Source organism: Platalea leucorodia (genome assembly GCF_965183815.1).
Source record: "Platalea leucorodia genome assembly, chromosome: 2".
Lineage (NCBI taxonomy): Eukaryota > Metazoa > Chordata > Aves > Pelecaniformes > Threskiornithidae > Platalea > Platalea leucorodia.
This window is the reverse complement of record NC_138824.1, coordinates 4,488,582-4,503,101: the sequence shown is the minus strand read 5'-3', so window position 1 is coordinate 4,503,101 and position 14,520 is coordinate 4,488,582. Positions and strand designations below refer to the sequence as shown.

Genomic DNA, 14,520 nt, shown 5'->3' with positions numbered 1-14,520 from the left:
GTGGAATTAAATTGGATGGCTCACTTTATTAATTTCTTTCCTTCCTAAGGGAAAGGACAGTGTGGCTGACAAAGCGAAGCTCCTGGACTTTAGGGTCACCTTGCTCTCCTTTCCTCCTCTGCTGACATCATGTGTTGTTTTGTCCTTGGGTTAGAAGCTATTGTTGCTAGATTTTCTTGCATTGTAGATTTGGCGGGGGGGGCATTATTGGTGGATGATGGTGGGGGGAACATACTGCGTTGAAGGGTCACATGTGGTGGTCATTTAACATGGCTTGGGGAGGAGCGGCTGGGAGCTGCCTGGAGGAAAAGGGCCTGGGGGTGCTGGTCGACAGCCGCTGGACATGAGCCAGCAGGGTGCCCAGGTGGCCAAGAGGGCCAGTGGCACCCTGGCTTGTATCAGGACCGGTGTGGCCAGCAGGAGCAGGGCAGGGATGGTGCCCCTGTGCTGGGCACTGGTGAGGCCGCCCCTCGAATGCTGTGCTCAGCGCTGGGCCCCGCACCCCAAGGCGGCCATGGAGGGGCTGGAGCGTGGCCAGAGCAGGGCAGCGAGGCTGGGGCAGGGGCTGGAGCACAAGGCTGGGGAGGAGCGGCTGGGGGAGCTGGGGGGGCTCAGCCTGGAGAAGAGGAGGCTGAGGGGAGCCCTCATCGCTCTCTGCAACGGCCTGAAAGGAGGCTGGAGCCGGGGGGGTCGGTCTCTTCTCCCCAGGAACAAGCGATGGGACGAGAGGGAACGGCCTCAAGCTGCACCAGGACAGGTTTGGGTTGGATATTGGGAAAAACTTCTTCACCGAAAGGGCTGTCAGGCCCTGGCCCAGGCTGCCCAGGGCAGGGGCTGAGTCCCCATCCCTGGGGGGATTTAAAAGCTGTGTAGACGTGGTGCTTAGGGCCATGGTTTAGTGGTGGACTTGTCAGTGCTGGGTTAACGGTTGGACTCAATGATCTTAAGGGTCTTTTCTAACCTTAACGATTCTGTGATTCTATGGCCAAAGATAAGATTTGGCACAAATCACTTTCCAGCTTAACTCTTCACTGCAGACCTTGTCAGAGTAATTCCTGTATTTGTGTTTATGCAGACACCTGTAGTAATGGGGGGTGAGAAGGAGGGCACGGTAGGAATGAATAGCTGTGTGTACTGGTGTGGTTTAGTGCTTAGCCCTGAGTCACAACAACCAGCTTCTGCCTCCAGCTGTGTCACTACCTTGTGGTGTGACCTTGGCGTAGGCTGTAAGCTGACTGTGCAGGGATTGCATCTTCTTGATTAATAGCCTTGCTTAGAGTTATATCCCCTTGGTTCGACAGCACAAATAAGTCTTTATTACCCCAGTAGCAGCGTGGAGTACTGGCTCAGAAAAGGAGCACAATCCATTCCTGGCTTGGGAACCATCGGCACAATTAATTATATTTGGATTGCAGTGCAAAAATTGCCAGTAAGGCAGAGACGCTCAGACCTACAAACATTGCGTGAGTTTAATTAAAAGGATGATTTTAAGCAGCTTTGGGCACGGATACTTCATACTTCTCTATTGGTTTCTGCCACTGCCTCAATAATGAATTGTCAACAAGTTCAAATGAAATGAGCTTTCATTCTGCACAGCGTAAAGCTCTCAAAGGGGGAGAGGTAGCTGCTTCTGGAGAGGGTTTTAGTAGCGTGTAAAATAAGGATGAAAAGGGGAAAGTTTCTCCCTGCTGGGTGTTCATAGGGTGGAGATCACAAATGCAGCCTGTGCAAGAATGGGCTTTCACCAAGCCATCATCCGGGCAGAGGACGGCCGGGCTCCAGTGACACATCCAGCCGCTGCTGTCTGCATCCAAAGGGACTCCCGCGAGCCTGTCCCTAGGAGGTGGCCAAGCCCTTCGCTGGGCTGGGGCAAGCAAGCTTAGCGTTGTGCAGGATGGGGCCCTGGCTTTTGCAGCGTTTCAGTGTGTCGGAGGGAGCGCTGTGGGTATTCTCTTGGCCTCCGCATTTAAGCTCTCAAATTTTCCCAGAGAACCGGGCAGAGCAAAATACAGTCCCAGAAAGGGAGCAATTAATTAAGCGGCTCTGTGCCTTCTTCTGGTGTCGACCCCGACAGCGCCTGCGAACTGCATCAATGCGCTTGGGCTTGCTGTCCAGAGCTCCGAGCTGGGTGAAGCTAACCGCAAAGGGACTCGTTTCAAAGCCTCTCTTGTGTTCTTCGGTAGCACGTACAAGGACAGTGTTACAGACATTACTGCTCTGCCTGTAATGGCTAAGGAAAAGGGCTCGACAGATTATTGGGCTTGCTTGCTTTGTTTTTTTTCCCCTCCTGTGTGTGTGCTTTTGTTTGAGATGGGGAATTAGCGCTACTGATTTTTTCTTTTTTTTAAAGACTCTTGAGTGCCCACAACCCCAACTGACCTAGGCACTTTTGGAGACTTAGCCAGAATTTTCAAGTTATTTTTAAATGCTGGAAGTCTTGCAGAGGTCTGGGAATGTTAAATGATTGATTATTTGCATCGTAGAGCATAGGAGTCACAGCCCTGGACTGAGGCTCCATTGTGCTAGGTGCTGAATGCACACAGAACAAAATGACTGGTTTTGCCCTCGGTACCATGAAATTGGAGCGGAGTCAGCTCCCATCCCTCTTTTCAAATATATTTATACATGCTGACTGTGATACAGCAGCGTATCAAATCACAGATATGTTTTTTTAATAGCAGATGAAGTACAAATAAAGGTCAGATTTGTGTAACGTACATTTGCTTAATGTCTTGAACGGCAGAGCACAGTAAACAGTATATGAACGCCTGGATGAAAAATAGTTCTTCATGCTTGGAGTTGATAACAGTGACTATATGTATTTTTAGCTGTGCTTCTCTGTTATGTCCAGGCCTCTGGTCAGTGCTGCATTGCCGTTACCAGATGACTTGCATTCACTGCGCTCCTTTGATCGCTTTGCCAGCGTGACATCTGGCTCGTTTCCCTTCGCCAGGGTCCCAGGATTGTGGTGAAGTTCTCACAGTTATTTGTATCTATCTTTTCCCTTTACAATTAGCCTGAGAAATGAGTGATTCTTCTCCTCCCTGCAGATGTGGGTTTATTTTGGGGTTTGGGGTTTTTTGGGTTTTTTTTTTTCCTTCTTTCAAGGGGCAGGCAGGCAAATTCAGCCCTACGCCAGTGATGTTAGGTTCTCTACAGGCTATCACAAAGCCCTTACCCCTGCTGTTGTTGAGCGCCTTGGGGCAGTCCATGAAGTTGCAGTGCTAATGGTTCATTTTGTAAGTGTAGGTGGTGCTCGGTGTACAAGTTAGAGAAGATTGGTCCCAGCAGGATGCCTAGAACAGAGAAAAGACTAAAATCGGTTCGTGTGGGAGTTGTTCTGCACTTGTCTTCACCAAAAGCTCTGTCTCGGGCACAGAGAGGCTTTATTCTTGCAGCACAAAATCGATCTGTGACTGTGAAGTGTTTGACCACAGTTGACATCTCGGAGCAATAAGGATTTTTTTATTTTTTTTTTATTACTTTTATGTGTCTTGCAGCCAGCGAGCCCCTTTGGAAGATAAGTATCTGGTCATCACGCTTGGGCTGCAAGTAGAAAATAAGTACAGTTCAAATTGCCTATGTTGCTGGAGACTGTCATCTGCCACTGTCACCTGCACCAAGGGAAGTGTCAGTGCCCGTGCCTGGACAGCAGCCGAGAAACGCGTGTCTCGCTGGAGCCAGACTGCTGCTCTGTGGGACAGGATCCCCTGCTAGCCAGCTGGTATCACGCTTTAGTTTTAAGTATTAATTTTTGAAGACTTCATGCCAGGGAGAAATTAGAGACTTTTACATCAAACCCAGCAGTCCTGGGCGGGCACTTCAGCAATTGCAGGCTCTCAAAATATTGTTGTCTTGTGTCCAGCGCTGGCCCAGTCACAGTCTGAACTTGTGACTAAACCGATTTATTTAGGGAAAATTCTTTCTTTAACTGAAGAGCCCCAAATTGAGATATTTTAGCAAAAGCTTGAAACATGGGCACAGGTAGCACAAGAACCTGCATCTCCTCTTTCCCACTGCAGGCCAACCTCTGTGGCCTGGCAAGCAAAAGTTTTTGACCAGTTCTGCCTTAAACATTGAACAATTTTGGCCGAGTGACTCATTGTTTCATATTTGTTTGTATTGCTATAGCAGTTGAGGCTCTTAAGCTTTGGATCCAAGACCTTGTTGTGCCAGGTGCTGTAGGAACATGGGAAAAATACCAAAAAGGCCTTGTGAGGAAGAACACGTGTTTCTCTATAACCCAAGACAACAGATGGCTACAGATGGGGGAGCACAAGGAACTGATGAGATAATACTGACCTGTGCAGTGAGTAATAGTCTTGGTACATCACTTATCTAAACATTGCTGAGGTTTTATAGACAGTATAGCAAAGGGCAGTTTGAAGGAGGATGAGCAAGTGACGGCAGAAGTTTACAGTAATATCGCAGCAAGCGAGAAGGGCAGCAGAGGGAAAAGAGGCATGCTGAAAACGATGCTTGAGGAAAGATGTTCGCTGCAAAATCTGGTTAGCATCGTAGATGCTGTGGTCATGCCTGAGAGAGTGCAGGTACGGGAGCAAAGTAGAGACAGACAGTGTATTTGCTGGAGCAGGGAAAGCAGAGCCAGCGGCGAAAAGAAATGTACAGGCAGGCTACGTATTCAGAGTCTTGACCTGGAACTTTCTTCTGGTGTGTCTACTACTAGCAACTCAAGGAAAAAGAAAGTACTGTTTCTTTGGATCGTAACCTTTAACCATCATGTGGCATGAGGGAACAGATGAGTGAAGCAGAATGTGTGTGTTCCTTTATTTGCAGTGCAGATGCCTCCATAAGGGGCAAAGGAAAAATGCTGCTTTTTGTAGCGTTGTTTATTTAAACTTCAGTTTAACAAAATTAGCCTGTGCAGAAACTTCAGCGAACATCCTCTTTAAGTTGAAAGCTTGCAGAGCAAGACACAAGTCAAATGCCAACCCCAGCAATTAGCACGCATCCTTTCATGAGTGTTAAACTGTGCTTAATCTCTACTGATGGGGTTCTTTTTCTCCTACACGCTGTCTACAGCTAAAAATAATGTCGAGTTAAGGATGTACCAAAGATAGCAGCTGCCCATGGTTTTTCTGAAGCAGCTCACTCTCTGCCCGATCATGGTTTGCTTCCCATACAGCATGGGAGGAAACACAGCTATCATGGCATCTGTTTGGGAAGCTCTCACTGGCTTGAGGATGTCCAGGAGCCCAAGTGCTCATAGCCCACGGTGTAAAAGGTATCGCTTGGAGTGCAGCTTCCCCACAGTAAAAATAAAGCTTTTAAAGGTGTGTTGCTGTTTGAAAGGAAGGTTTCTTATGAAGGGAGAATGGAGTAGGTTTTTGTATCCTGTGTAACGCAGCATGACGTGACTGCAGAACAAGAGAGGATGTATTTAAATAGACTGCCCAGAAGGTGGCTGGAGAAATAGCTTCATAATAGGAAATGCATTGGTTGCTTCAGCATAAAATGATAGCCCAGATGTGTTCTTTGCAGTAGGGACCCCTTTTAGCTGAACCGTTTTTAGCTGTGTGGAAGGGAACCGGGTTCATTATCTCGAAGGCTCTTTGGGCGATAAACTTTGGTCTTGCCACTAGAGGGGGACTGCAAGCTGTACACCGTACGTCCATCCCGCTGGGCTTCACCAGTCCCCTCTCAGGGCTACCACCAGCCCAGCAACTCCAGCAGCAGGACCCTCTCTCCCCTGTTGGGCTCCAGGGTGTCACAGCACCCATGAAGGTCGGACCTTGCAGCCAAACAAATGTGAAGGGATGTAGACGAGGGGAGCCTGACTGGTGCGATGTCCGGGTGCTTCACCAGTGATCTGGTTCTGTAGAACATCATTTTTTATTCCCACACAGCTACAAAAAGTGTCCTGAGCATGAGTGATGTTCAGTGAAAGCTGAATAGCGTTTGTGCAACCTCGCTGAGTCATGGAGAGGTGTGAATAACCCCTCTTAATGCCCGGCTGAAGCACTGTAATAGCAGCATACCCAACAGTGCCATTAAACTGGTTAAAGATGAAGTGGAAACATGAGTGCTTCTAGATCTGGGGAGAAAAGTGAGCTTGTGGATGGGGCTTTCACTATTAACAGACTCACTTGTGTGCTGGGCCTGACCTACCTGTTTCTTGTTGCCTTGCAGGGCTTTTACCCACGTGTTCACCTTCGGCCCGACGTTTCGAGCAGAAAACTCTCAGAGTCGCCGGCACCTGGCAGAGTTCTATATGGTGGAGGCTGAGCTGTCCTTCACTGAAAGCCTCCAAGATGTCATGCAGGTGGGCACTCCAAACGTCCGTGCAGGAGCGGTGCCAGCACTTCCTCCTCCTCCCTGAGCTACGCGCCCTGCTCTCAGCTGAGGTTGCGGCTCCTCTCAACCCGTGTGAGCCAGGTAGAGTTGCACAGGGACTTCCCAAGGATCAGGGTTTGCTCAGCAGAGGTAAGGCCACAGCGGGGATTTGGAACAGAAGAGATAGGTGCGAACACAGCCTCCATCTGAATGGGAGGCTGCGCAGTCGCTCAATTGCCTGGAGATGTGTAAATGTGCTTGACTGGTGCTAATGAAAGTGGCACTCTCCCCTTCAAAACCTTCAGCGTCTCTCCAGTGAATCTGAGCAGTATTTATGCAGTGTGTCCCTTGGTGTGCTCTGTAAAGAGCTCCTCAAAAGCTGCATTGAAATCGCCAGTAGAAACAACGGTTCCTGGCATACCCTGTTCACTGTGGCTTTAGCAGAAGACCGAAATCCTTAGAGTCACTTAGTTTTGATTTTTCAGGATTGACCTCTCGGTTGCAGTTTAACCACATGATGGATGCTGATGCATCTTACTAGTCTCAGCATAAGCCAGCTTATGCCCAGTAGGACTTGTGAGTAAACAACCACACGTGCTCTCATACATCAGATAAGCTCCTTGGAAAGCTGTTGGAGAAATAGCCGTAAAAAGAAAAAGACCTGAGGCACTGGCTAGAGATGTATACAGTAACATCCAGGTGGTGGTTTCTTCAGCCTGGATCGTATACAGTCTGCTGAGTCAGTATGGCCGGACAGGAGAGCTGACATACTCTTGTGTGTGCTGCTTCTGCATCTTGGATGTCCAAATTGCACTGGGCTGTGTGGACTGACCTGTTGGGAATCTCTGTGCTCCATCATTAATGGCATCCCACCCTTTCTTTTCTCTCTTCTTTCCTCCAGAACAACTTGTGTATTCTTAGAGCATAGCATACGTATATGTTTATGCCTTACTTCCTGAGCCCCCTGTTTCTTTAGGTAATCAGGAGCTGATTGAAATCTTCACTGCTTTTATCTAGTATAATAAGCAGGCTCTCCTGTTAAGTGGTGTTTGAGCCCTTGAACGCAGCATGAACATATCTGTAGTCTTGTGCTGAGAACCCTAATTTCTTAGCTTTTGAAGTACAGACAGCCAGTTCAGACAATTCAGAGAATTAGATTTGAGAACTGTTCTGCAATGTGTAGTGCTTTCATTTGTAGGGAAAGGAGGAACTTCCCCCCTTGGCTTGGCTTTTGTTGTTGCTAAACATCTTGTGAAATTTCAGCTTGTGCTCTTCTCTTTCACTTCTTCCCTCTGTCCCGAAGTCTTTGACAAGCATCTTTCCCTATAACAGAAAGGCTCATAGCAGCCATTGTTTTGCATTCCTTATAGCAAGTCTACATTGCAACATGCTTATTTTTGTGATGTTCTCATTTGCAAAAGTGAGTTCCCGTTTTGTTTATTTTTAAATTCTTGGGCAATCTCTCTTTAAAAAAAAAACAAAAAAAAACCAAAAAAAAAAAACCCTGACAGCTGCTCTAAAGCCTAAGTTAAGTTTCTTTTTCCCCCGCATAACTGACCTAAATTCAGTGTTCTCTCATGTATCTGCCTGTTGGGCAGCTTGTCTGTTTGTCGTCATCTGCAAGTTCTTTGTTTGGTGCAAAACGCCCAGTTGAAAGCCTTGGGGGCTCTTGGCCAGGGTTAGCATCTGAACTTTGTCCTCACATAAAGAACTGGATTGTTTAAAATTTATTTTTAAAATTGGTATTCGGCATTTGGACTGAATACCCCTAACTTCAGCAAGTTAGTGTGCTGGCAGTCCTAAGCTTCTTCAGGGACATCTTGAAGTATTTGCTTATACACCATTAAAAAAGAGCCTTGCTACAAAGATGTATGTGTTTACCATTCACTGATGAGGCTTGAGGTCTTTCTCTCAGCCAAAGCTCCAAAAGAAACATAGCTTTCCTTACAATAAAAAAAGAAAAAGAAGATTTAATAGCAAAGTGACATGTATTCGGGAGCAAAGGGCCTAAAATCTTAGAACAGCAGCCTTTTTTCCCACTGTAACTGCACAGAGTAATGCTCAGTTATTCCTAAATTAGTAGTACAGTTCTTGTGAAGTCTCATGCGTCTTGATCACGCAATCTAAATTTCTTTTCTGTGCCAAAACGTATTTTTGTGCTACAAAGAAGCTTAAACTCTCACAATACTTGTTTTACAATACTTTCTGCAGGAAGTCCCACGTGCAGTACTCTGCGCTGCATGGCTGGGTGATAGTATTACAACTTTAGCGTACAGGGTGTATGTAGGTGTAGCTAAGAAGGGGCTTCTGTGGCCTCTTTCCAGAAGAGTCTAGTCAAGAAATTTGACTCAAAGTTGCCCCACGGCACTCTTCCTCCAAACTGGATGAGAAAGAGAGGGAGTTAGGAGAAGGTCAGGTAAGACAGTGGAAGGGGTCAAATTTGTCTGGAAGTGTCTGGACTCCCTAGAGCCATCACCCCTCCAGTCCCTGAATTGGAGCTGCAAGGTCTCCAGTTTCGCCTGTCCTCTGAGATGCCTGGTGCTACCCTCTCCCTTCAGCGCTGTCATGTAGCCGTATTTGTAGGTCACTACCTTCTATTTTTTGTTCCACTGTCTTGGCCGTGCAGTGGATTTAAAGGATCCCACTTCACTCATGACACTAATGGGGTCTCAAAAAGGCCATATGATGCAGTCATTATTGAATTTCATCAAACGCACATACAAAACCATGCTAAAGAAACCATTATTTAGCCTGTAAAGTTAGGAAATGCCAGAAGGAAGTTTTCCTGAAGGCATTTTTGGGAGTTTATGCATAGTGTTAGTCTTTCTTAACAAGCTCATATCCTATCACCACTGTCTCTTTAAGAGATGGAGAATACATCTCTTTAAGATGGAGAATACAATTTAACACACAGTATTTGAGCTCTGTCCTGAGGGCAGAAGTATTGTCCTCCACTGGTTATGTACTTCATCAAAATTAATTTGCTCTCATTACAGCCCAGTGACATGGAGCATTATTACCTCTGTTTTACAGAAGGGAATTCAGGCATGAAATGAAATCAACAGTAGCACTGATTTTGACTGCCAGTTTCAGGGACCTTAGATCTGAAGCGTGGGTGTGGTTTGATTTCCAGAATAGTTTGCACTCAGAGTACTTTCTGTCTTCAGTGCCAAGGCTAAGACGGTTGGGCAAATCTGACTGCCGTCTCAAGGCAACAACCACTGGTAATCACATGGGAAAAGTTTGTTCCAAGTGTCTTGCGCGGTGCTCTTTAGTGACATTGGGGTATCTGCAGGGCTATAGGTTCCTTCTATGAAGTGGCATCCAGCTGCCATAGCTGAGGCTCTTTCTGTTTCCTAACTTCCATCAGCATTTATTGTTCAGCTTTGATGGTCAGTGAAGCAGTGATCTGACAGACAAGAGCCTCCTTCCTTTCCTAACAGTAGCATCTCTCCAGAGTGGGTCCTGAGCTGTTGGTTATATAGCTGAGAGAGGAGACTTTATGACCAAGATCAGATGCGAAGCTCCCCTCTGTGTGTGTGTATATGTGCACACACGTATGGTGTGTGTGAGCAAGCATGAAGGCAAGAAATAATGGTCCACTTGGTGAATGTTTCATATGTAAATACCTTGTGATCTACACTGCATGCATATGCATGCCCTGGGTAAATGCATAAACAAAAATCCTACTGGCAGTTCTTGCGATTTTTCCGAAAGTGTCTTAAGTAATAAAGATGATGATTTGAACCTTCCTTGTAGTGCACAGCACCTTCAGTTGCTGCTGCTTACATTTACTGCTGTTTTGTTGATGATTTCCTCTGTTTCAACTCCGGTCATAATTTTATTTGGGAAGAGGGTAAGTTGCAGTGTCAAAAGATCCAAGTTAAAATTAAACAATACGGTTGGGAGCTGCTCCGAATCAAAATCGGAGAGTTAACCATTCAGTTCCACAGCAACATTGGGGAAGGCCAGGATTGATAGTGCTGAACTTCTTTGAAAGGTGAAAATCAAGAAAGGCTGGGAGGGAGAAGGGAAAACTTTTACCTGTGTCCTCCTCGACTGCCCTCCTACCAGCACAATTTCTACATTTCCGTTATGAAGCAACCAAATCAATGGGCTTTTGAACACCAAGAGTCCCACCTCTGAGATGAGCTCCTTGCTGTGATTCCCATGGCTTTTTCCCTGGGTAAGTCTCCTATCAGACATGTTTCTTACAGGATACATTCAAACCAATCACTTGGTCTGTATCTCCAGTTCACATGTTCCCTCAAACCAGCAAGCCAGCGGTTATGCTTCTCCACTCATTTTTTCAGATAGCCTACTTTCTAGTCCTTCATTATATTACCTCCTTAAAGCCATACCTTCTGAGGTGGAGAGCTTTTTTTTTTTCCGCCCCTTTTTTCCCTCCGCTGTTCGTGCCTAGTACGCATTTGGCATAAATAAGAGCAGCGAGGAGGCCAGTGCATGACCCACGTGTCTGTCTTTTTTGCCAGGGTAAAACCTCAGTCTCAAACCTGGAAATATTTCTCAGATTGTTTTTCCCATACCACCCACATTTTTTTTTTCCACAAGAGGAAGCTGCTTATGTTGAATGCTGTGGGAACCTAATTGTTACTTTATCGCACAGTGAGGGAAAAAAAGTGCTAATTAAACAACATGCTTTTCTGAAACCAGATGATACTTTCATTTTCTAGAAAGAGGAAGCTTAATGTAAAATCCCTTCGTCTCTGCCTGGTGAAACCAGATGAATTGCCAAGAAGTTTTCTAATTTCATTTGCATAAGCCTTTTTCTAGCTACTTTGAAGAAAGTTCAAAGCTGACTGTTTGGTTATTTGCCACTCAGCAGCAGGAATGCTAGCTTTTCATTTCCTCTGTGTTTGAGTATCAGTAGGGGTAAAACTGTTCATCTGCATATGATAATGCTGTTCCTTTATTTGGATCTTCCCTTTTTAGACAGAGGGCCCAGATTGATGCAGGAGTCTGAAGGCTGAGTTCGGCTCCTGAGGAGTTAAAATGGGCTGATTTCCCAGCTTCTCTAGGCTGGTGGGATGCAGAGGTGGTTCATCAGCGCAGAGTAGCGTTTCAGCAGTTTGGGACAGGTGATGAAGGACGTTCTTCTAAACATGAGTGTTTGAACAACATGCCTGAAATCTCATCTTGTCTGTATCAGTAGCCCAGCTTCTTCTTTTCTCTGCCTTTTGTTCCTCTTGCCCTGTAAGCTCTGGTTCCTTGCAAGGCAGAGACCTGCTTCTTCCTCAGATCCACTGACTGAACGTCAGGTTCATCTTTTCGGAATTAGTCTCCCCTGGGCTTTGCGGTGTCAAGGGACTGCTACTCGCCATGGTATCGTTGCTCTATACTTCGCTTCTCTCAGCTCTGCAGTTAATGAAGCAGTTGTTATGCTCACAGGAAAAAAAAAAAAAAAAAACAGGAATGTGCCAGGACTTTCAGAGGTGCTCTTTATTGGAAAAAACCTAGTCCTATCCCAGGCTGAGATGATGTGCAGCCCAGCTGCGTTGCTCTGTTGCTTACAAAGGAGATGAGGAGGGTGATTTTGAAGAAGAGTTGGGATCATCAGTACTACACAGATATCGACTACCTGCTTTGTGCAGGCATGGGACTACGAGGAGTCTTGGGAACTCTTAATCTGCATGACAGCAAATGTCTTGAATGGTCTGCTTTGCTTAACCAAAAGAGAAAATTACTTTTAGAACAGGTTGATCAAAATACAGTGGCATCCCGTGTGGGTTGTGGGTTTTATTTGTTTGTTTAGAACCAAAATGGCATTTTAATTTCTTCATGGGTGAAGCCCATTTTACTGGATAATTATATCCAAATTGGATGTTAATGTCATTTAGCTAATCCACATTAGTTTAGGGAAATGAAACCACATCTTTTTTTTTTTAGTTTCTCAAACATCCCTGCATTGATGTGTCCTCCGCTTTAGCACTCTACTCATCTCTGTACATGTTCTCTTTGCTTTGCTCTTACTGAGCAGAGTCTCTCTAGCTGGGATCTGTTTGATGGGCTGGCTCTACACAGTACACGTTATTCTCCTCTCCTTTAGTTCTGCCTCTTGTAACAACAAAGCAGAAATCCTGAATTGCTCATTACAAGAAAGGCACCTCACTAATAATTTATCTGAGACCATTCACCACAAACGGTTGTGTCTGTTTGTGGCTGACCGGGGCTGCTGCTTGAATATTTTAACTGTGCTTTTTTCACTGGAGATACCTGACTGAAGGTACTGAGGCCATCAGCAGACAGTGAGGCCCTAAACCCATAGCAGAAACACAGATTCCATTCCTCTTCAGCTACTGAGCAAGCCTGCTAATTAGGAGCCTTAGCAAGCTGGTACCCTCTTCTGCAGTCTGCCCATGCAGAAGGACAGAAGCTCCTTCTGTACCCTTTGGCTGATGTGTACTGTGTTTTATTTATAGTCTGGGACATCTAAGTGGTGTTAATTTTTCATGGACTCCTGTTTTCTCTATTAGGTTATAGAAGATCTTTTCAAGACAGCGACAAACACTGTGCTCTCCAAATGTCCTCATGATGTTGAGCTTTTTCATAAATACGTAGCTCCTGCCCAGAAGGTAATAAATGTGACAGGAAAGAGCTGCAATCCTTTTATGCATTTTGAGGGCTCTTGTCAATAGGGAGGCTTAATTTCTTTTTTTTTTTTTTTTTTTACTGTGTTGCCCTGTGTTAACAAACTATGAAGAGCCAAAAGTCAGCCTGCGCTTAAGTGATTGTTCAGGCCAACGCAGGGAGGACACAGCTTTCCGTAGCTATTAGCAAGTGTGGTAGAACTGTAGCTGTCACGTCATCTAGCAGCCTCTGAATCCTGAGCTCCAAAAATCAGGTACCTTTTTAGCACTGAATGACAGGGAGTGGATTTTGATCCATATCTCTACAGAGGGACCTGGACAGGCTCTATCGATGGGCCCAGGCCAACTGTATGAGGTTCAACAAGGCTGAGTGCCAGGTCCTGCCCTGGGGGCACAACAACCCCAGGCACCGCTGCAGGCGTGGGGAGGAGCGGCTGGGAGCTGCCCGGCGGGAAAGGGCCTGGGGGTGCTGGTCGACAGCCGCTGAACATGAGCCAGCAGTGTGCCCAGGTGGCCAAGAGGGCCAATGGCATCCTGGCCTGTATCAGGACTGGTGTGGCCAGCAGGAGCAGGGAGGTGACAGTGCCCCTGTGCTGGGCACTGGTGAGGCCGCCCCTCGAATGCTGTGTTCAGCGCTGGGCCCCTCACTCCAAGGAGGACATCAAGGTGCTGGAGCGTGGCCAGAGCAGGGCAACAAAGCTGGAGAAGGGTCTAGAGAACAAGTCATATGAGGAGCAGGTGAGGGAACTGGGGTTGTTTAGTCTGCAGAAAAGGAGGCTCACGGGAGACCCTTTCTATAACTCCCTGAAAGGAGGCTGTAGTGAGGTGGGGGTCGGTCTCTTCTCCCCAGGAACAAGTGATAGGACGAGAGGGAACGGCCTCAAGCTACTCCAGGGGAGGTTTAGGTTGGATCTTAGGAAAAATTTCTTCCCCGAAAGGGCTGTCAGGCCCTGGCCCAGGCTGCCCAGGGAAGTGGTTGAGTCCCCATCCCTGGAGGTATTTAAAAGCTGGGTAGATGTGGTGCTTAGGGCCATGGTTGAGTGGTGGGCTTGGCAGTATTAGGTTAATGGTTGGACTTGATGATCTTGAAGGTCTTTTCCAACCTCAACGATTCTATGATTCTATCTAGACCACAGTGCAGACCTACAAATCAAAACTTAAAAGGAGGTAGCTTTTCGGAATTTCCTCTGGGCCCTTGAACCCTTAAGAGTAGCTTTACATTTTTATTTTTTCTTGTTTTGACCAAGGGCAGGTTGGAACAAATGCTGAAGAACAAATTTGTGACGTAAGTACTTCTATTTCGAAATGATCTGGAGGAGGGCTTTTGGGGAAAGAGTTCCTATTTTGTATATGTTCTTTTTCTTTCCCAACTCAATGTCTTCTAGGTTCCAATGTCTCCAAAAGAGCATGAATTGCAGTTCCCCTTGTACTGTTCACCAGTTGCCCTTCCATCTCCGCATGAGCCTGGCATCTGAATCTGCTGGCCTTTGGCTTTTGCTTCCCTGGATAAGATCCTCTTTCTATGAGGGTATCCTCCCTCCAGCATGTACTTGCACAGTGGTTTGCTCACTGGCTTGCTTGGTTTTGGCTTTGGTGCTTTGCCTTCCTTCACACTTCC

The 14,520-nt window shown here is 46.4% G+C and overlaps 1 protein-coding gene across 2 annotated transcripts in view; it reads left to right on the top strand.

Annotated features, from left to right (window-relative positions):
* NARS2 (asparaginyl-tRNA synthetase 2, mitochondrial) overlaps positions 1-14,520 on the top strand; it is a 55,724-nt gene that overhangs the window by 27,271 nt on the left and 13,933 nt on the right. For both annotated transcript variants that reach the window (XM_082305140.1, XM_082305139.1), the window contains exons 7-9: positions 6,151-6,283; positions 12,789-12,887; positions 14,150-14,187. In XM_082305140.1, the coding sequence (XP_082161266.1) occupies positions 6,151-6,283; positions 12,789-12,887; positions 14,150-14,187 (270 nt within the window). The remainder of the gene's footprint in view (positions 1-6,150; positions 6,284-12,788; positions 12,888-14,149; positions 14,188-14,520) is intronic.